Source organism: Myxine glutinosa, chromosome 11 (assembly GCF_964187855.1).
Source record: "Myxine glutinosa chromosome 11, kmMyxGlut1.1, whole genome shotgun sequence".
Taxonomy (NCBI): Eukaryota; Metazoa; Chordata; class Myxini; order Myxiniformes; family Myxinidae; genus Myxine; species Myxine glutinosa.
This window is the reverse complement of record NC_136271.1, coordinates 23278557-23301001: the sequence shown is the minus strand read 5'-3', so window position 1 is coordinate 23301001 and position 22445 is coordinate 23278557. Positions and strand designations below refer to the sequence as shown.

At 45.7% G+C, this 22445-nt stretch overlaps 1 protein-coding gene across 1 annotated transcript in view; it reads right to left on the bottom strand.

Annotated features, from left to right (window-relative positions):
• Positions 1 to 5056: 5056 nt before the first annotated feature.
• Positions 5057 to 22445, bottom strand: part of LOC137436098 (purine nucleoside phosphorylase) — a 32063-nt gene continuing 14674 nt past the window's right edge. Inside the window, exons 3-6 of the mRNA XM_078786486.1 lie at positions 14971 to 15074; positions 14680 to 14855; positions 10814 to 11004; positions 5057 to 6830 (exon numbers count right to left, since the gene is read on the bottom strand). Of these exons, the coding sequence (XP_078642612.1) occupies positions 6613 to 6830; positions 10814 to 11004; positions 14680 to 14855; positions 14971 to 15074 (689 nt within the window). The 3' untranslated portion in view covers positions 5057 to 6612. The remainder of the gene's footprint in view (positions 6831 to 10813; positions 11005 to 14679; positions 14856 to 14970; positions 15075 to 22445) is intronic.

Sequence of the window (22445 nt, the reverse complement as noted above, 5' to 3'; positions counted from 1 at the left end):
TGAAGGCCGCACTCATGGCCGGCCTTCAGGACGACGGTTGGACCGACCGGCTGCCGTGGGTCCTTTTGGGCCTCCGCACGGCCCCCAAGGAGGACCTCCGGGCGTCCGCCGCCGAGCTCGTCTATGGCCAACCGCTCCGCGTCCCGGGCGAGTTCGTGCCCGACGCTACCAGTCCCTGGTCCGCCGCACACCAGCGCTCGGACCTCCAGGAGGCCGCCCGACGATTTGCCCCCGTGCCAACGTCCCGCCACTGTGGCCCCCAGTCCTACGTCCCCCCGGCGCTTCGCACAGCGGAGTACGTCTTTGTGCGTCATGACGCACACCGGGGGCCACTCCGGCCGCCGTACGACGGGCCCTTCCGGGTCCTGCGACAAGGCGACAAGTCCTTCGTCGTCGACGTCGGCGGCCGGTCGGACCGGATCTCTGTGGACCGCCTCAAACCGGCGCACGTGGACGTCGACCGACCACCACGGTTGGCCCTTCCTCCGCGGCGAGGCCGCCCCCCGTCCACAGTTCCCCCCGCTCGACCACCCACCACCAGATCGGACCCCCCCCCCCCCCCCACGACCCTCCAGGGGTCGCTTTGGCCGGGTCATCCGGACCCCCCTTAAATTGACCCTGCCGGTGCAGGTCGATTCTGGAGGGGCGTGTGTAGCGGTTCCCGCTGAATGTACACAATCGCCTTGCACCTGCCAGGACGCGGCCAGGGCGCGATCGCCATGCCGGGCTCGTCCGGACGGGCCCAGACGCGCCTCTCCTGGGCATGCCCGGAATCGCTGTTCCCGGGCACGCTCGAACCTCCCGGGCACGCCCGGTCTCGTCTTTCCCGGGCATGCCCGCTCTCACCTTTCCAGGGCTCGCCCAGAGCGCCCGGGCACGCCCAGCCTCGACTTGCCAGGCCGCGTCCAGGACGCCCGGGCATGTCCAGACTCGCCTTTCCAGGGCTCGCCCAGAGCGTCCGGGCATGCCTGCTCTCGCCTTTCCAGGGCTCGCCCAGAGCGCTCGGGCACGCCCAGCCTCGACTTGCCAGGCCGCGTCCAGGACGCCCGGGCATGTCCAGACTCGCCTTTCCAGGACTCGCCCTTGACACCCGGGCATGCCCGGTCTCGGTTTTCCCGGGCAAACGCCCTGGCATAAATGTGTATATATATTGCTGCCCGATAAACGGGCTTGTCAGAATACCTGAGCTGTTTTGTTTCAATAAAGCAACTCGGACGAATTCCGTCTTTGGTCGCGTCAATTCTTTCGACTCGCGTTGGAGCGCAGCTCCTTCAACGTAGTTAATAAGAACATCATGTGACAATTGGGTCTCAGAAAACAACATATTAGGAGAGCTACTTGCTGGAGATGTTCAACAGAGAAAAGATTCAAGAAAGACCACGAATGTTGGTGAAATGAAATTTTTAAAAGTCACGTTGATTCAAAAGGCAAGGGTCTTGGGAGGGACCGATACTACCACCACTGTCTGAGCCCCTTCCCTGCCCCCCCTCCCTCTCTCGTTGGCAGCAGAGACAGGCAAGTAACTGGAGATTGTTTGCACACCATAATGCCGGGAACTAGGGGGCATTAATATTTTGGACTTTTTCATATTAAATTGGACGTTTCAGAGGAAATGAGAGGAAAGAGAAATAAGAGAGAGAGAATGGAAAGATTAGAACTGAAATTGAGTATGAAAAGTGTGTGATGAAAAGTGTATTTTTTTTATTTTTTTTATACAAGTTCGAGGCTCGTAAAAGAGCGAACATTAATCACACAGAAAGACAAACCGACACATAAAACATATAACATCGGGAGCGGTAGACAAGATGGGGAGAGAGGGGGAAGGACACAAACACAACATTTGAGAGCAGGGACCGAGAGACATGGAGACATCGAGAGATCTGTGGGAGGGAGAGGGCTTTGGGGCGGAGGCATGGGAAGGGGGGGGTGGGAGAGGTATAAAACATATGGACACTGCCAGGACTTCCAGGAAAGAAGTTGGAATTTCAAACAAGGTGGATCTGGGGTGAATTAGCGGGGGTAGAAAAGATCAAGGTTTTGGATGAGGGAAGATAAGAGATGGTGGTGAACAGCTGTTTCAAAGACCTGGAGGGACGAGTGGGATTGAAGGGAGTGAGAGAGTTTGTTCCAGAGGCGGGAGAAAAGAGGAATGAAAGAGTGAAGGTGAGCAGAGAGCCGAGATTTCGGCAGTTTAACCATCAGAGGGTTGCTGGCAGATCTTGTGCGACCTGTAGGAATATTTGGGGGACAGAGCACAGAGAGAGCTGGGGGAGCAAGGCCGGAGGGGAGTCGGTAGAAGACAGAAAGACCACCTACCTGCCTGCGGTGAGTGAGTGAAAGGCCCTCAGAGATAGCTTCATCGCGGGAGATTCCAATAATTCTGAAAGCTTTGGTTTCAACAGCGTGAGGACGAGCTAGGTGTGAGGCAGGAGCACCAGCCCAGAGGGGAGAGCAGTACTCCATTGAAATGCGGATGAAAGCCTTGTATGTGGTGAGGAGCTCAGGTGTGCCAAGGAAGGACTTCGCACGACGGAGGATGCCCAATCGGCGACTGGCTTTGGAGGCCAGCTTGGAAATGTGGTTTTCCCAGGAAAGATCATGGCAGATAGTGAGACCCAAAAGCTTGAGTGACAGAACTTCTTGGAGAGGATTATTCAGAAAGTAGATGGGAGGGTTGTCCAGTCGGTCTTTTCGGAGAGACATCGTAAGAGTGTGAGATTTGTCAGGATTGAAAGGCATGTTCCACTTGTTTGCCCAGTCTGTGATTTTGTCCAGGTCTGCAGAGAGTGAGGAGGCTGCAGACTGCCGATCTGAGGGATGAGGAATGGAGCGGCAGAGAGTGGAGTCACCAGCAAAGAGATAGAGAGGATTTTCAAGAGAGTCAGAGAGATCATTGATGAAGACCAGAAAAAGCACAGGGCCCAGAACACTGCCTTGGGGAACTCCAGCCTGAACAGGAAGAGGAGATGAGAGAAACCCATTCAGGGCCACACGTTGACGACGACTAGAGAGGAAGTCGGCCAGCCATGCGTGGAGATTTCCATGGATACCAAAGGAGGGGAGTTTGGTGAGCAGAGCGGGGTGCCAGACTGTATCGAAGGCACGTGATATGTCGAGGGAGACAGCTCTAATTGCTGCTTGAATATATATAGTACATGTCACAGTATGATGTTTGTTTGCGAGAAAGATTTAAGCTAGCCCGGTAGCTATAGTTTGAGTGACAGAAAGTAAGAGCAGTAATCCCAACACGGAGTGCAAGATGGTTCTGGGCACCACTTTAACGCTCCCAAGTCAGAACAGTAGTACTACCCTGAGCGGTTGCTGTCGACAACCTACTACCTAAAAAACCGGTGCAATCTGGATGGGTGTTTTTTAAGAGACACCATCTCCTTACTGGATGGCCATTGGCTCACCAAGGGAGCTAATCTCCCATTTAACAGGTATTGTTTTTAGACCTGGTAGGGTGTCACAGTCACCCTCCCCACTGGCAAGCCAGTGACGGTAGTAGGTTCAGTCGCCGACGACCTGACCCTGCGGCCCGAAGCACTGGGTAACACGTTACCAGTGGCAGTCAAAAGACTGAGCTGACTTGAATATATATAGTGCATTCAGAAATCCCTGGTGTTGATCCCTGGTGTTGATCCCTGGTTGATCCCTGGTTGATCCCAGGTTGATCCCTGGTGTTGGGCTAGCGGCTAGGGTGCCAGCTTAGGATCCAAGGATCCTGGGTTCGAATCCCGGTCGATCGCTGAATTAATGCCAGGGGGGTTGACTCAGCCTGTCATCCTTCCGAGGTCGGCAAATTGAGTACCAGTACACTGGTAATTCCCTGTTTATCGTAAAAAGGCAATAAACAGGGTTGGCGGCAGGAAGGGCATCCGGCCGTAAAACATTGCTTCAAAAAGGGGACCAAAAAACAACAACAACCACGGTCCCCGAAAAGGCCAACCCCTGCTTTGCGGGGAAAAATGGCCTCTAAACGGTGGTTGTATTCAGACCCCTTCACTTTTTCACATTTTGTTATGTTGCAGCCTTGTGCTGAAATCGTTTAAATTCATTTTTTCCCTCATCAATCTGCACTCAATACCCCATAATGACAAAGACAAAACAGAATTTTAGAAAGTTTTGCAAATTTATGAAAAAGAAAAAACTGAAATATCACATTTGCATAAGTATTCAGACCCTTTGCTATGACACTTGAAATTTAGCTCAGGTGCATTCCATTTCTCTTGATCATCTTTGAGATGTTTGTACACCTTGATTGGAGTCCACCTGTGGTAAATTCAATTGATTGGACATGATTTGGAAAGGCACACACCTGTCTATATAAGGTCTCACAGCTGACAATGCATATCAGAGCAAAAACCAAGCCATGAGGTCGAAGGAACTGCCTGCAGAGCTCAGAGACAGGATTGTGTCGAGGCACAGATCTGGGGAAGCCTACAAAAAAATCTTCTGCTGCATTGAAGGTTCCCAAGAGCACAGTGGCCTCCATAATTCTTAAATGGAAGAAGTTTGGAACAACCAGGTCTCTTCCTAGAGCTGGCCGTCGGAGAGAGGTAAGAGAGGTGACCAAGAACCCGATGGTCACTCTGGCTGAGCTCCAGAGATCCTGTGTGGAGATGGGAGAAACTTCCAGAAGGACAACCATCACTGCAACACTCCACCGATCTGGGCTTTATGGCAGAGTGGCCAGACGGAAGCGTCTCCTCAGTGAAAGACGCATGAAAGCCCACAGAATCTTGTTTCTCACAGTCTGAGAGTCCTTTAGGTGCTTTTTTGCAAACTCCAAGCGGGCTTTCATGTGTCTTTCACTGAGGAGAGGGTTCCGTTCATAGCTTGACATTCATCCAGAGGACGGCGCATGTGATGACCCTGCTTGCGAAACACAAATCTAAGTTTATAGTCGGATCGGGATTTCTCTAGGCACTATTCTGTTGAGCCAAGATTTCTGTACACAATCTTTTTCAAAGAAAGATTTAGCCCTATAGCTTTGATGCACACATGCACCAAATCAAGATTAGCCTTGAAATAGAAAAATACTTTTAACAAAACATTTCTGTAGATTCTCAAGGTTTATTATATTCTCAAAGAAAATTTGTTGAAAGCAATAACATTGAAACAAAATGAAAGCTACAACCAGAACCTTAGGTAAGTTCAACTGCAAAACGATGCATTTGTATGTCAAGCTTCGGGACATTTATTACATGTACATTGGGGAAAGGGAAGAAGAGAGGGAAAGGATAATCAGAACATTTAAATTCATAAAAGGAAAAGGAGGTTGGAAGATGAGAGAACAAAGGGAATGTGGTCAGAGTTGGGAGGGAAGGGAAAGGTTGAAATGATATTGGGGGTAAGGGGAGAGTTGGAATGTATGATCAAAGCATAAAGGATTGAGATTGATAATTTTTTTCATTTTCCATGGAATGTGCCTCTGAAACATCAGCTAGTTGGCAGTACATACAGTACGATATGTCTCATGGGGGAATGTCTTGTGGAGGTAGGGGAGACGTCTCGGGGGGAGTGGAGGACGCATTGGGGGAGGGGGGACCCTTCGGGGAGGGCGATCGGTAATTGCCTCGGCGGGGTGGGGGGTGGTGCTGTTTCAGAGAGGGGGGGACATCTTCTCAGGGAGTGTAACATCTCGGATGTAAGGTGAGAGATTAGACATTTCAACTTTTGGGATGATTATCTTAAACCAATCAGAGAATTTAACATCTTTGTTTTCATGTTCATATAAAAAGTTTGCAACATGCATAGTATTCATAGGAAGTACAGTACTGTATAACATTATCAAACTCTGTAATTAAATGGAATGTGCCTCTCAAACTGCACATCAGAAAAACAAGTACTTTGCTTTGTATAAAAATAAAGTTTTTTTTTGCTCAAAGCAAAAACAAAATGTAATCAACTTTTAAACTTAATGTTTTCACAAACAATTGCTTTTGCAAGATTCGTTTGAAGAGTGAAGAAAAAACTGCAAAACGAAGCTTTTTCAAGTAAAAAAAGAAGCCTGGGGTCAGGTAGCATTTGAAACCAATGGCAGCTTTGCGAACAAATTGCGATTGGAACGAAAATATTTGGATGAAATTGAAAAGAAAAAACACAAATAATATGATCATAATAATAATCTTCATCATCATCATGATGCAGAGCACTGGGGGTGCTGAAGCTGTTACGAAGCTACAATCCTGATCGGGTCACCACTCTGACTCAGGAAGTCAGGGCAGGAATTTGTAATTTGTTCATGGTTCCGGTGATAGCTCTCCTACTCTTTGCGAAAGACACCGACACAAACTAATGTCGACAGATGGGGACGCCCAGTTTGAGGTCCTATTTGTGAAGCACTAGGATGAGCGTTTATAGCTAGGTCGACATTCGAACCCAGGAGAGAACTTCGAGGCGAGTGTGTGTACCTCTCGGCCATCCTGCCAGCCCTGATCATAACTTTGCAAAAGGAGGAATTTACATTCCCAGGTTCAAGCTTATGCCAAAGATTAATCAAACAAATTGAGGAAATATTAGTTATTTCAAGCAGTGCAAAGAAAAAATTATCAAGAAGTGCTAGACCAAGCATTGGTTCATTTTCTGTTTCCCAGGCCCAGTTACGGTTCAGTCATTGTGGGCAGGCGGTGGCATACGGGTCAAGAGGTTGATAATCAGTTGCTGGATGTTGGCGGCACTCCTTTTGCCAGTCTCCAACACTTCGGCGTGGGTGGCATGCTCCGGACTATCGAACTCCAGCACGGCCATGTTGGTGATCAGGGAGATGGCGAAGACTCTGATGCCGCAGTGACGTGCGGCATGCACCTCAGGCACCGTGCTCATGCCTACCATGACAAGCCAAGTCACATGTCGATCAAACACAAATAATCACATGCGAGACCCACGTTAAAGAGAAACCAAATTCTAATTTGAAAAACTGAGCAATGCCAGACATCATAATTATGAATTTTTTTCACTTCGTTCTAGACGAAAATGATTCATCATTAAAGCATCAAATTCAACTTGATCAATTTTCCAGTAATTTGTGGAAGCAGGAATGTCATAATCTGGTGGGTCCCTGATTGGCTGTGAAAGACGTGAGATATTTTGTCCAATCCTGGAACATATGTGGGTGGGGGCCTGAAACTACTTTAATGGAAAACAAAATTGCATTTGCTGCATCATTTTTCACATTACATTATTGTACTACAAAAAAGAAAAAGAAAAAAACGTTAAAAATGGTTTTATGGTAAAAACTATAAAAACTAATGAAAGGGCCTAAAAGGGATTCATAATCAAAGGTGCAAGTCAGAATTTGGTGAAAGAAATGGAAATGTTTTTGAAATAAAACTTATGGGGCCATGTACATGTATTAAGTTGTGGAAATTTAGCTGCCATGCCCCCCTCTCCCCCTGCCCCTCCCCCTTTGATGTCCCACATACTATTAGCATTGTGAAGTCACCAAATGCAGATTCAAACATGATGATTTTTCCCTAAATATTCGATAACTTTACTTGGAATTATGAAGTTCTCTTTGAAAACAAGCAAACAATTATTGTTTTCCTAATTTCTGTATTTATCTCTAAATTGACAAAAAGGGTCTTTATTTTTTTTGTATACAAGATCGAGGCTCGTGTAAGAGCTAACATTAATCACAAAAAGACAAACTGTCACATAAAACGCAAGATAAAGGGAGCGGAAAACAAGATGGGCAGAGAGAGGGAAGCACACAAGTACAACATTTGAGAGCAGGGACATCAGGAAATCTGTGGGAGGGAGAGGGCTTGGGGGGAGGAGGCAAGGGAAGGGGGATGGGAGGGTGGGAGAGGTATAAAACACATGGACACTGCTAGGACTTCCAGGAAAGAAGTTGGTATTTCAAAAAAGTGGGTTATACTAAATATAAGGAAATCTGTCAATTGACACAACTTTGGTGCATATGTAAAGGCAAACTCCATAATGTAATTGGACTTGCAAGTATCGAATGTCCTGAGAATTGGATATAAGCGGGGGCTGGATTAAATCTGAAAATTATCCAGCAAATCGTAAAGAAGATCAATAGCTACGTGCCGAGGTCACGTACACAATACAAACAAGATCGAGGCTCGTGGGTCAACCCGTGGGTTAACTCGTGGGTTAACCCCTGGGTCAAAATATTTGGAACCCTCTTCCAAATCCTGGTGGCGTCTGGTCAAATCTGTTTCTGGTGTTTGTTCCCCCTCCATCCCCTCCCTCACCTCAAACGGCTACACGGCTGACTCCGCACGTGAAAAAGCTGAATGCCTCAACTCTGTTTGCCTCTAAATCTTCTGTCCCAAACCCATCCCTCTCTGTACCCACCATACCCAGTCGTACCCAGCTGCTCCTGGACTCTGTGTCCTTTCCTCCTGACAAGGTGGAAAAGTTTCTGTCAACCCTCGACTCTGATTCTGCAACTGGACCTGACGGCATCAGCCCACGGGTCCTAAAATCCTGTTCTTCCGCTCTTTCACTCCCTCTCTCTGTTCTCTTTGCCCTCTCTTTTGCTCAAGGTCATCTGCCATCTGTTTGGAAATCAGCCAACATCACCGCTTTTCACAAAAAGGTGCAAAAACAGATCCGAGCAACTACAGACCAATCAGCCTTCTCCCAATTATCAGCAAAGTCGTGGAATCCATCATTGCTTCGGATATGAAATCTTTCCTCTTCTCCAATGGCTTGATCTCTGATCATCAATTTGGTTTCAGACCTGGTCACTCTACTCTGGACATGCTGCTTCTGCTTTCTCAACAATGGATGGAGGTCCTCAATGCCAAACAGGAAATTAGAGCTGTCTCCCTTGACATATCACGTGCCTTCGATACGGTCTGGCACCCCGCTCTGCTCACCAAACTCTCCTCCTTTGGTATCCATGGAAATCTCCACGCATGGCTGGCGGACTTCCTCTCTAGTCATAGTCAACGTGTGGCCCTGAATGGGTTTCTCTCATCTCCTCTTCCTGTTCAGGCTGGAGTTCCCCAAGGCAGTGTTCTCGGCCCTGTGCTTTTTCTGGTCTTCATCAATGATCTCTCTGACTCTCTTGAAAATCCTCTCTATCTCTTTGCTGATGACTCTACTCTCTGTCGCTCCATTCCTCATCCCTCAGATCGGCAGTCTGCAGCCTCCTCACTCTCTGCAGACCTGGACAAAATCACAGACTGGACAAACAAGTGGAACATGTCTTTCAATCCTGACAAATCTCACACTCTTACGATGTCTCTCCGAAAAGACCGACTGGACAACCCTCCCATCCACTTTCTGAATAATCCTCTCCAAGAAGTTCTGTCACTCAAGCTTTTAGGTCTCACTATCTGCCATGATCTTTCCTGGGAAACCACATTTCAAATCTGGCCTCCAAAACCAGTCGCCGACTGGGCATCCTCCGTCGTGCGGAGTCCTTCCTTGGCACACCTGAGCTCCTCACCACATACAAGGCTTTCATCCGCAGCTCAATGGAATACTGCTCTCCCCTCTGGGCTGGTGCTCCTGCCTCACAATTGGCTCGTCTTCACGCTGTTGAAACCAAAGCGTTCAGAATCATTGGAATCTCCCGCGATGAAGCTAACTCCAAGGGCCTTTCACTCACTCACTCACCGCAGGCAGGTTGGTGGTCTTTCCCTCTTCTACCGACTCCTCTCTGGCCTTGCCCCCCCCCCAGCTCTCTCTGGGCTCTGTCCCCCAAATATTCCTACAGGTCGCACAAGATCTGCCTGCAACCCTCTTATGGTTAAACTGCCAAAATCAAGACTCTCTGCTCACCTTCACTCCTTCATTCCTCTTTTCTCCCACCTCTGGAACAAACTCCCTCACTCTCTTCAATCCCACTCCATCCTCCAGGTCTTTAAAACAGCTGTTCACCACCATCTCTTATCTTCCCCCATCCAAAACCCTGATCTTTTCTACCCCCGCTAATTTCACCCCAAATCCACTTTTCTGAAATACCAACTTCTGTGCTGGAAGTCCTTTGTGTCCTTGTGTTTTATACTTCTCCCACCCCTCCACCCCCTTCCCACGCCTCCTCCCCCCAAGCCCTCTCCCTCCCACACATCTCCCTGCTCTCAAATGTTGTGTTAGTGTGCTTCCCCTTCTCTCCCAATCTTGTCTTCCGCTCCCTCTTTTGATATATTTTGTTTGTCTGTTCGATTTGTTTGTGAAATAAATGTTCGCTCTTTCACGAGCCTCGATTCTGTATACAAAAAAAGAAAAAGAAAAAAAAAAAAAAAAGAGCAATCAGATTGCAAACCCTCGCCAGGATGTATTTTCAGTGGTTTTTAAGGCTGTTGTGTTAAAACAAATATGGCGGCCGAACCACGTGACCGATGACGTCATCATTATTTTATTTTTTTCCCCAACGTATTTATTCCTAGATTATGCTCAAGAAATTTCATCTTGATAGGATGAAGTTTTGTACATGTCGAATTATGATGTCATAATGGAGGCACCTATGACATCATTAACATATTTTATTCCCCATGGAGAGCTCTTTACAATGAGCCATGGCTCAATGTTTTCTATTCAGCACTTTCCGAGATATAGAGGTGCAAAGTTTTTCGATTTTTCCAAGATGGCGGCTAAACCACGTGACCTATGACGTCATAATTATAAAAATTATACAGGTGGAGTTGCATCTAAGGTGAAAATTTCCTGTCAATCAGACCAACGGTTGCAGAGAAAATCATATTTATTCTGTGTGGACAAACAGACAAGCAAACAAACAGACAAACAAACAGACAGACAAAGAAACGGACTCAAATGCAATACCCTCTCCTCTGGCGAGGGTAACAACACGGAACAAAGAAGAGTTACATACCAACAGCATCGCCTCCCATCAACTTCAACATCCTGCACTCGGCGACAGACTCAAAAGCTGGGCCACCTTCCATAACGTAGACTCCCTCACGTAAACGTTGGCCTAATTTCAGCTCTTTAGCTACAGCCCGTGCGATGGCACGCAGCTCTTGGTCGTACGCATCTGATGTGGATGGGAAACGAGGACCAAATCTGCAAAACGTGGAAGGTTGGGATTGTCATCATAAGATTAATGTGCGGGATCTGGGGAAACAGCACTTCAAATAAGTGCAGGAAATGAAGGCAAGATAAGTAATCGATCATCAGTCATATGTTAGGCATTCGTAGAATGCATCGACACCAAGGAAAACTGGAAATGGCATATACAGGATTAGTATGATTAACACATTGCAACTCGCAACGAAGGAAAGGTGGGAATTTATATAGGCCGACATACAGCATTGCATTTGAGAGCAAGTTGCTTTATGTACTTTATGCAAGTTGCTTTATGCACTTTATGCAAGTTGCTTTATGCACTTTATGCAAGTTGCTTTATGCAGTTTATGCAAGTTGCTTTATGCACTTTGTGCAAGTTGCTTTATGCACTTTATGCAAGTTGCTTTATGCACTTTATGCAAGTTACTTTATGCACTTTATGCAAGTTGCTTTATGCACTTTATGCAAGTTGCTTTATGCACTTTATGCAAGTTGCTTTATGCACTTTATGCAAGTTGCTTTATGTACTTTACGCAAGTTGCTTGATGCACTTTATGCAAGTTGCTTGATGCACTTTATGCAAGTTGCTTTATGCACTTTATGCAAGTTGCTTTATGCACTTTATGCAAGTTGCTTTATGCACTTTATGCAAGTTGCTTTATGCACTTTATGCAAGTTGCTTTATGCGCTTTATGCACTTTATGCAAGTTACTTTATGCACTTTATGCAAGTTGCTTTATGCAAGTTGCTTTATGCACTTTATGCAAGTTGCTTTACGCACTTTATGCAAGTTGCTTTATGCACTTTACGCAAGTTGCTTGATGCACTTTATGCAAATTGCTTTATGCACTTTATGCAAGTTGCTTTATGCACTTTACGCAAGTTGCTTGATGCACTTTATGCAAGTTGCTTTACGCACTTTATGCAAGTTGCTTTATGTACTTTATGCAAGTTGCTTTATGCACTTTATGCAAATTGCTTTATGCACTTTATGCAAGTTGCTTTATGCACTTTACGCAAGTTGCTTGATGCACTTTATGCAAGTTGCTTTATGCACTTTATGCAAGTTGCTTTATGCACTTTATGCAAGTTGCTTTATGCACTTTATGCAAGTTACTTTATGCACTTTATGCAAGTTGCTTTTTGTACTTTATGCAAGTTGCTTTATGCACTTTATGCAAGTTGCTTTATGCACTTTACGCAAGTTGCTTTATGCACTTTATGCAAGTTGCTTTATGCACTTCATGCAAGTTGCTTTATGCACTTTATGCAAGTTGCTTTATGCACTTTATGCAAGTTGCTTTATGCACTTTATGCAAGTTGCTTTATGCACTTTACGCAAGTTGCTTTATGCACTTTACGCAAGTTGCTTGATGCACTTTATGCAAGTTGCTTGATGCACTTTATGCAAGTTGCTTTATGCACTTTATGCAAGTTACTTGATGCACTGTATGCAAGTTGCTTTATGCACTTTATGCAAGTTACTTTATGCACTTTATGCAAGTTGCTTTATGCAAGTTGCTTTATGCACTTTATGCAAGTTGCTTGATGCACTTTATGCAAGTTGCTTTATGCACTTTATGCAAGTTGCTTTATGCACTTTATGCAAGTTGCTTTATGCACTTTACGCAAGTTGCTTTATGCACTTTATGCAAGTTGCTTTATGCACGTTATGCAAGTTGCTTTATGCACGTTATGCAAGTTGCTTTATGCACTTTATGCAAGTTGCTTTATGCAAGTTGCTTTATGCACTTTATGCAAGTTGCTTTATGCACTTTATGCAAGTTGCTTTATGCACTTTATGCAAGTTGCATGAAGCATTTCTCTTGGTGCCGTGAAAAACTTTTACAAGTAGAAAGAGCAATCGGTTGATTGCAGACCCTCGCCAGGACTTGTCATGTATTCACCCCTGTGTGTTTGTGAGCAGGATATCTCAATACGTTGTGGACAGATCCGGACGAAACTCGGTTGAAAGGTTGGTTGCGTGACAAAGAAGAAATTATTTGATTTTGGTGAAGATCCGGATCCCAAATTTTTTTTTTCTTAAGTGATTCTTCATCATTGAGAAATAGGGAGATTTTTTTAAAGAAAAAAAACAAAAAACAAGATGGCAAAACTCTTCGAATATGTCTTTCAATCCTGACAAATCTCACACTCTCACGATCTCTCTCTCTCTGAACGAACCATCAAGCAAACACTTCCTATCTATTTTATTAACAATCCTCTTGAAGAGGTTCAGACCTTCAGGATTATTGGAATCTCCTGCACTGAAGCTGAATCTATCACTTCACTATCACAGACAGGTCGGTGGTCTCTCTGCCTTCTAGCGCCTCCTTTCTGGTCTTGCACTCTCGACTCCTTCCATGCTTTGTCCCCGCCCCCTTGCCCCCCCCCCCCCCCCCCCGGTTTCAGGGGCTCACACGGTCCACCATGAACCCCTTCTGGTGAAGCTACCTAAATCCAGGATCACTGCTCACCTTCACCCATTTATTTCTTTTTCTTTCCCACCTGTGGAACCACCTTCCACACTCTCTTCAATGTCATCCCTCCCTCCAGGTTTTTCAAGACAGCTGTTCAACACCATCTCAGATTATCCTCAATCCAAAAACAATGATCTCTTCTACCCTCGTTAACCCCACCTAAATCTCTCATAATTTTCCAGTTTTAACTTCTTGGAGTTTCTTTCTCCATACATGCATATTACGCATCCTGTTTTTGTCTGTTGCATCCTGATTCGTTCAATGTACTAGCTCTTCCATGTGCCTCAACTATGTATAAAAAGGACCAAAAACAATATATAGTTTATATTTCAAAACGTTGTGGATGGATTATGACAAAACTTGGGTGGATTGGGTGGTTACAAATAGACCCTTTCCTCTGGCAATGGTAACAAGAAAGAACCACCTTTAGAGGCCATTTTTCCCCGCAGAGCAGGGGTTGGCCTTTTTGGGGCACTATAGTCCCCTTTTTGAAGCAATGTTTTATGGCCGGATGCCCTTCCTGCCGCCAACCCTGTTAGTCACCTCTTGCGACACACAGGGAATTACCAGTGAACTGATACTCCATTTGCCGACCTCGGAAGGATGACAGACTGAGTCAACCCTCCTGGCGTTAATTCAGCGATCGACCGGGATTCAAACCCAGGATCCTAGGATCCCAAGCCGGCACCCTAACCATGAAGCCAACACCAGGCTTAGATGGTAACAAGGCAGACAGCTTATATCTGTTGATGGAATTTAGAAAGAGTTTTCCATCCCTTGAGCACCTACACAGCGAAGGTCCAACCTTTGTACTTTTACCCAATACCCAGAATCCCTTTTATTTTATTTTTTTGACATGCGACATAAGGTATGTGACATGAAGTGTTGTGGGATGACATACAATTGGGGCCGTCTTTCTCCCACTTGATAAAAAATATATATTATGTACAATAAATTAGGTGAACGTTTGACAATCGATGCCCACCTTAGCGCCAGCACATCGGATAAGGGGCCGAGATTTCACTCGCGTCTTGCTGAGTTCACTTAGCACTTGGAGACATCGATTTTAAAAGGATTTCTGCTTCCCAGATGCAATTTCCCTGAACAAGATTTGGTTTATTAAAACAAACTCCAAGCGCATTCTCCTATTTATGGTGGAATGCTAAGGAGGAAAGGCACAGTGAATGATGACCTTTCATCATTGGGTCCAACCAGAGGTCCATGGGCAGCCAGGCCAGGAAGGAAGATGTGGTCTTTCATGAGCATTATATCACCAACATTGTACTCGGGATTGAGGCCTCCAGCAGCATTTGTGAGCAGCAGAGTGTGCACGCCAAGGAGCTTCATGACACGCACCGGGAACACGACCTGCGTAAAGCGACGATTACAATCACCGCTCACAGAACGTCACATGGGCAGAGAAAAGCAAAGAATGGGCAAGACATGTCAAAACGATGGGTGATCAGGCAAGATGCCGACTAACCGTATTAGCCGAATAACCCTCATACATGTGAAAACGCCCCTGCATCACAACACATATGTGCCCGCCCAACTCTCCCAGCACCAAACGTCCTGCATGGCCAGGCACTGCAAAAAAGCAAAACAAACAAATTCATTCATTTCATGTGCAGCCTGTGGCTGCTGGTTGCATCATTGCCGGGAGCACGGCTGTGCCGCTGATGCAGTGCCCCCTGTTCCCAGTAAGCTCGTAATTATTTTGCCAACATAGGACGGATGACAGGCTGTCCATCCACCTGGTGTTATTTAACAGCAAGACAGGGGCACAAACTCCTCAAGACCCTAAGATCTTAAAACAGCCACCATAACCGTTAAGCCAACACCAGGCTTAACAAACAAATAAATATGTAATTGTTCTTGTGAAAAGAAAATTGCATCATTTTAAAGAAAATCAGAAAGAACAAAATATTTAATAACAAATGCAACATAATACTGTTCCCCCCCTCTGGGCCGGTGCTCCTGCCTCACACCTGGCTCGACTTCACACGCTGTTGAAACCAAAGCTTTCAGAATCATTGGAATGTCCTGCGATGAAGCCGATTGTGAGGGCCTTTCACTCACTCACCGCAGGCAGGTTGGTGGTCTTTCTGTCTTCTACCGACTCCTCTCCGGCCTTGCACCCCCAGCTCTCTCTGTGCTCTGTCCCCCAAATATTCCTACAGGTCACACAAGATCTGCCAGCAACCCTCTGATGGTTAAACTGCCGAAATCAAGACTCTCTGCTCACCTTCACTCTTTCATTCCTCTTTTCTCCCGCCTCTGGAACAAACTCCCTCACTCCCTTCAATCCCACTCGTCCCTCCAGGTCATTAAAACAGCTGTTCACCACCATCTCTTATGGTCACTCCATCCAAAACCTTGATCTTTTCTACCCCCGCTAATTCACCCCAGATCCACTTTTTTGAAATACCGAAATCTTTCCTGGAAGTCCAAGCAGTGTCCATGTGTTTTATACTTCACCCACTCCCTCCCCCCCCCCCCTTTCCCATGCCTCCTCCCCCCAAGCCCTCTCCCTCCCACAGATCTCTCGATGTCCCTGCTCTCAAATGTTGTGTTTGTGTGCTTCCCCTTCTCTCCCCATCTTGTCTACCGCTCCCCTTATTATATGGTTTATGTGTCGGTTTGATTTTTTTTGTCACTAATGTTAATAGCTCTTACACGAGCCTCGATCTTGTATGCAAAAAAAAAGAAAAAAAAGCGAAACATAATGTGTGTCATATTGGTGGTTCAACCATACGATATAACAAAGTATTACAACAGTCTTTGCGACAATACGATACAACGACTTTCAGTACGATAGTTATCGTGACGATCATACGTAACGTACTTTGTACATAAGATTCTGTTTCATGAAACTTTAGTTCAGTTACATGATTGAGTAATAAAAGCATCGCTATGGATTCCGTTAAGCAGTTTTGTGTGTTTAAGCAACCATTGCAACACAAAGACAAGATGGGACATCATTTTCACGTTTGGTGGGTGAGAAGGTAAACTATCTGAATGGGACAAAGAGGTCATTGTTGATAAATCAGTGATCACACTAATCACAATCAGATGTGGACATACACAGATCAACATCATCCATTTTAAACCTTCGTGGATCTGAACCGGTTTACAAGCGGCTCGGCGTTCGCATTCGGGAAGCTGGAGCTTGAGGAATAACACCGAGTTTGTGAAATACAATCATAAATCCCTGGCCTGGTGTTGGCTTAGAGGTTAGGGTGCCGGCTTGGGATCCTCGGATCCTGGGCTCTAATCCCGGTCGATCGCTGAATTAACACCAGGTGGGTTGACTCAGCCCGTCATGCTTCTGAGGTCCACAAATTGAGTACCAGTTCACTGGTAATTCCCTGCGTGTCGCAAGAGGCGACTAACAGGGCTGGCGGCAGGAAGGGCATCCGGCCGTAAAACATCGCTTCAAAAAGGGGACCACGGTGTCCGAAAAAGGCCAACCCCTGCTCTGCGGGGAAAAATGGCCTCTGAAGGAGGTTCTAATCATAAATCCTTATTTTGTTTCTGTGGACTTGTGTGCAGAATGTGATCAACAATGTACACACTATATTCCATCATGCACACATGATGGATTGATAAGAGAGCACAACGATGGACATTCCGATTTGACATTTAGGGCATCGTGTATCATCAGAGCTACGTGTCATGACAAAGGTTGATTGTACATTTCTTCTTCTTTGTTGGTATGAGGCACAACCCAGTGTACGATGTTCACCACCATCTCTTACCACCATTGGTGGTAGCATCAGTGGCTGAGGGCACGGCTGTGTCCCTGATGCAATGCCCTCTTGCAGATTAGGGCAGGAATTTGGAACTTGGCCATGGTGCTGGCGACAGCTCGCCTACTCTTCTCAAAGGACACCGTGGCATCATTAGCGTCCACCAACGAATGTTGGAAGATGGGACTCCGGAACACCGGGATGGCAGTTTAGAGTTAGATGAGCATTCAGCTTAAAGGTGAGTGTGTGTACCTGAGGGTTTACACCCTCACTCATGCATGTTTTACAATGCACAACACAAGTTCTTCAAACAAATGAAACAGCTTTGCCACTCCTGGTTCGGTAATTTTTGCGATCAGTTCCAGTAGTTTATGGCATTTGCTTTACGATTCTTTTTTTTCTTCTTTTCAGACAAAGATGGACAAAACAATGGTTGGAAGATGTGCGCAGGATAAGGTAAATAAGTGGGTAGGTCAGGCCTGGTCGAGGTAAGCGAGACGCCCTTGCCTAGATCCGATGGGACGAATAGGCTACAGTTTCCCCACACACAATGTGCCATGAGGTGGGTCTCCGGCCGATCCGGGGAAAACTTGGTGTTTACACCGTCAGGATCACAGGACCGGTTCCTCCTTCTGCTGGGGGTTGTGGGGGTGTGGGGGTGGCTAAAGGACCCCACCGATGATTCCGTAGCGGGTTCTGGTCAGGGTTTCTGTGGAGAGACTGGGAGGAACAGCATACGGCTTCTCTCACTCTCCAGATTCCCTTTTCCAAACTTTGACAGAGACCTCATCAGAGGTTCCTTCGGACCTCAACCAAAATCTAATCGGCTTGTTCTCGTCACCGAACCAACTCGTCCGGCAAGTTTATTCAGAACTCGTCCATAACTTTTTTCAATATCATGTTGTATTTCGCTTTTCACCCGATCTCTCAATGGTGAAGAATCACTTTTTAAAAAAAAAAATCAAATAATTCTCGATTCAGAATCCATATTCAGATCTTCACCAAATTCGAATCAATTCGTCCTTGTCACACACCCAACGTGTCCAACAAGTTTCGTCCGAATCCGTCCACAACTTTTTGAGATATCCCGCTACGTATCGGTTTTAGCCCAATCTCTCAATGGTGAAGAATCACTTTCGAATTAAAGAATTCTTGTATCCGAATCCGAATCCTGATCTTCACCAAAATCTAACCATTTCGTCAGTGTCAGATAAGCTACCTCTCTGCCAAATATCGTCCAAATCCGTCCTCAACTTTTTGAGATATCTTGTTCACAGAGAGACAGACAAACAGACAGGGGTGAAAACATAACCTCCACCAACCTTTGGTGGCGGAGGTAACAAAGCCCACCTAACAGTGAAAATAAAAAGGGATGGAGGGTAGACAAGGCCCTGTTAAACACTGTCTTGACAGACTTAAATTGTGGTTTATAATATATCTGCTCTCAACATGTGAAATTATGATACTGTGCAAGTAATTATTCCGTTAGAGTACATTTTCTTTCCAATATTATATACTAGCAAAAGTACCCGGCGTTGCCGGTTAATAATGAGTCGCTTCCTCGGAATATGAAGAGAGGGGGAGGGGGAAGAGAAGGGAGGGAGAGGGGGGGAGGTGAGGAAGGAGGGAGAGGGGGTGGGGAGGGATGGAGGGAGAGGGGGGAGTGGAGGAGATGGAGGTAGACGGGGGGGGGGGAGGAGGGGGAGAGGATGGAGGGAGAGGATGGAGGGGAGGATGGAGGGGAGGATGGCGGGGAGGATGGAAGTGAAGGGGAGGGGGGAAGGGGGAGGAGAGAGAGGGAAGGGGGAAGGGGGAGGAGAGAGAGGGAAGGGGGAAGGGAGGGGAGGAGGGTAGGAAGGGAGAGGGAAGGAAGGGGGAGGAGAGTGGGAGGGAAGTGAGAGAGAGGAGGGGAGGAGAAGGGGGAGGGTAGGGAGTAGGGGAGAAGTAGGGGGAAGGGTAAAGGGGGAGGGGGAAAAAAAGAGGCCGAGGAGAGGGGGAGGGGAAAAAACTGCAAACACAAAGATATACCTTCAAATAGTCTTCTATAAATGTGGAAATCAAGCAGCAAATCAGCAAAATGTGGAAACCACTGAGAGCAGACAAAATGTCGAATTTACATTTGCAATGAAACAGTTCGACATGGCGGACGTTTGATTAGTTGTTTTTTTAATAAGTATATTTTTGTCGGTATATTAATCTATATAATATATAAAACACAGTTTGTGTGTGTGTAATGTTACCAATAGACTCCTAAACGGAGAGGCTCACGTGCTTGATATTTGGCATAGACATGGCCATTGAGCCTGGGAAGGACATGGCCTACCTAAAAATATTTGACGAGATCCATATTTTTTATTCATATTTACCTCAGCGCATTTCAGCGAGGAACATTATACACGGAATCTGAGCCGGTGGCAGAGCAGCGCGCTGATTCGCTCATTGCGATCACGTGATGTTCCATCCTTGCTGCCATAATCTCACAGTTACGCGTTCACACGTAATTCAGAGCGAAAAGCGATTGCGTTTTTTCACATTTCAGTGAGGAACATTGCCATTCACACCACATAGGTTTTTTTTTCTTTCATCTTTAGATCCATATTTTTAGCCATAACGTAGCGAACATAGCGAACGTAGCGTAGCGTAGCTAACGTAGCGTTAGCATAACGTAGCATAGCGTAGCAATCCTCGCTCAGGATCTCCGTCAGGTTCGTGAGCGAGTTAGCCAAAACGTAAAAGTGAAAATATATTGAATACTGTTTTGATGCTTTTTACTGCTGTTTTGATGCTTTTACATTGCTGTTTTGATGCTTTTTCACTGCTGTTCTGATGCTTTTTCACTGCTGTTCTGATGCTTTTTTGCCGTTTTTTTTAATATAAAAATCTCATTTCAAAAAAAAAAAATCCAAAAAAAATCTCACGATGACATATAATTCACAGAAAACGTTGAAGCAACCACGTAATATTGCGGTGATGTTTAACTCTGAGTGAGAATAGTTCTAAATTTTAAAAACTTTCATCTGATATTTGTGATTTATTTCAAACAAACTGTATTTCCCATCTACACGGCCATGTATTCCTATTAACGTTATGTAAAGTACATAAATTGTGTGGATTACATCATTTGTGGATGTGATCAATTGCCAGTAACCATCTATATCCCTCCCCTCCCCTTTCCCCCCTCCCCCTCCCTCTCCCCCTCCCTCCTCTCCTCCCCTCCCCCCCTCTTCTCCCCTCCCCCCCCTCCCTCTTCTCCCCTCACCTCCAACTCCTCCCCCCCCCCCCCCCCCCCCCCGCCCGGCAATGCCGGGCACTTCTGCTAGTATAACTATATTAATACAATGAAAATATATCGCACAAAAATGTTAGTCAATAAAAGAACGAGTACGTAAAAACAAAAAGGGAGCTCTGTCTACTGTAACACCATGACTTGCAAAAGTAGTCTGAATAGCGTTCACCAAGTGGTGTTTAATCATGTTTCAAAAAGGGTGTTAAAGCACAGTCAATCTTCCCCGGCCTTAACTAATTAATTAAGTACAGGTATTTCTGATTTCATTTGTAGAGCCCTCGCCAAGCGGTTTAAGCACTCCAGCAAGCACTTCAACGAAATGGGAGATAAGGAATGACTGGCTTGGCAAGCGATAGCAAGCTGATTCCTTCTGGTTGAAATGGCCGAGGAATTTTAAAAACAGATCGCAGGTACAGTGGAGTGACACCCTATCCCATTTAAGTATGAATTAAGTTAAAATTTATTATTAAGTTAAATAAAAAAACTAACCCCAGAAGGAGAATGACAGCCTCGCTTAAATAAATGAATATATACACTTAGTTATAAAAATCGCTAGATATGGTAAATGTCAGATTTCACTCCAGATTTGGACATTTATTTAGTCTACAGCATCCAAACCTCATATCCGAATCCAGATTTTGATGATATGCTTCAATTATGTAATGATAATCGATCGTGTTTCCAAGGCAAGGCACGTTTGAATAGGCCAAAACAAAATGGCAGCTCAAGAACCCAGCGAGTGGCAGTGGGCTGACCAAGATGGCACGCCGCCATATTGGTTAGGCTTTTTCAGGTTTTTTTCTTATGAGCACCTCGTTCATAATCTTCGAAAAGAGTGTTATAACACACTCAAACACCCAGTTTTCATCATTGCAACCTGTTGGAGGTCCAGGTATATGCATGCAAAGTTTGGGGCCGCTAGGTTTCATGGTTTTGGAGTTATGGAGGTGACAGACAGATGGACGGACGGACGGTTTGGGCGTGTTATAACACCATTTTTTAAAGATGATTAACGAGGTGCTCATAAAAAAGCCGATGTGGTGGCCGACATAATTTTTAGTGTCAGGTAATATTGTTGTTAAGATTTTTGTGTGAAATGGCGATGACTTTAGAAAAAGGTAAAAATAAATGTTTGTGGAGGAAAAAGAAAAACGCGGCAAAGAACCGGAAGGTGGAGGAGGAGGAGGAGGAGGGGGAGGAGGAGGAGGAGGAGGAGGAGGAGGAGGAGGAGAACGGCCAGGAGAGAGATACAGCCGTGAATCGTGTCGAGGCTGCGAGCGGACTTTTTTGATATTGGTCGCGAAGGAGTTGAAGCTTCCCATGAAAGATATTGTCCGCGATATCGTCATATATTGCGAGTGCAATTATACCTGCGTCTCAGGTTTTATCACCAAGTGTGAGGTATTGTTGGAGAGAAATCAAGCGCCTCCATTACGGGCCTATATGCCATTTTGTCCTCAAAGAAAAAGAGGCTGTCCGCTTGGTGCATCTTGTTTTGCCGTTGGGATTTCCGTATCGACCTCATCGTGTTGATTGCCGTTGGTTTACCTATCGGCTCAATTCCCATATCGACCTCGCACCTCGTAACTCCTCATCCACAGTCACGCCAATACCTGCCTATTGATTTGCTGTTCTGCACGACCTCGATCTTCAACCAGCATGGAGATTCGTGCACGGACTTTGGGGAATGTTACATCCCACTCACATTTGTCGTTTCGTGAGTTTATTGCTTTGGGAGCATTGGGGATGGGGAATGATGGTACCATCATATGTATTGTTCATTTGATGCACATGACATTTTCATTGTACTTTCTTTAATAGTGTTATTATTGTGCAGGTAAGAGTTCTTAATGCAATTACTTGTTTTGTTCTACAATTGCATTGGTGTGGTTTTACCATGGTTTATCAGACCCCGCAAAATAA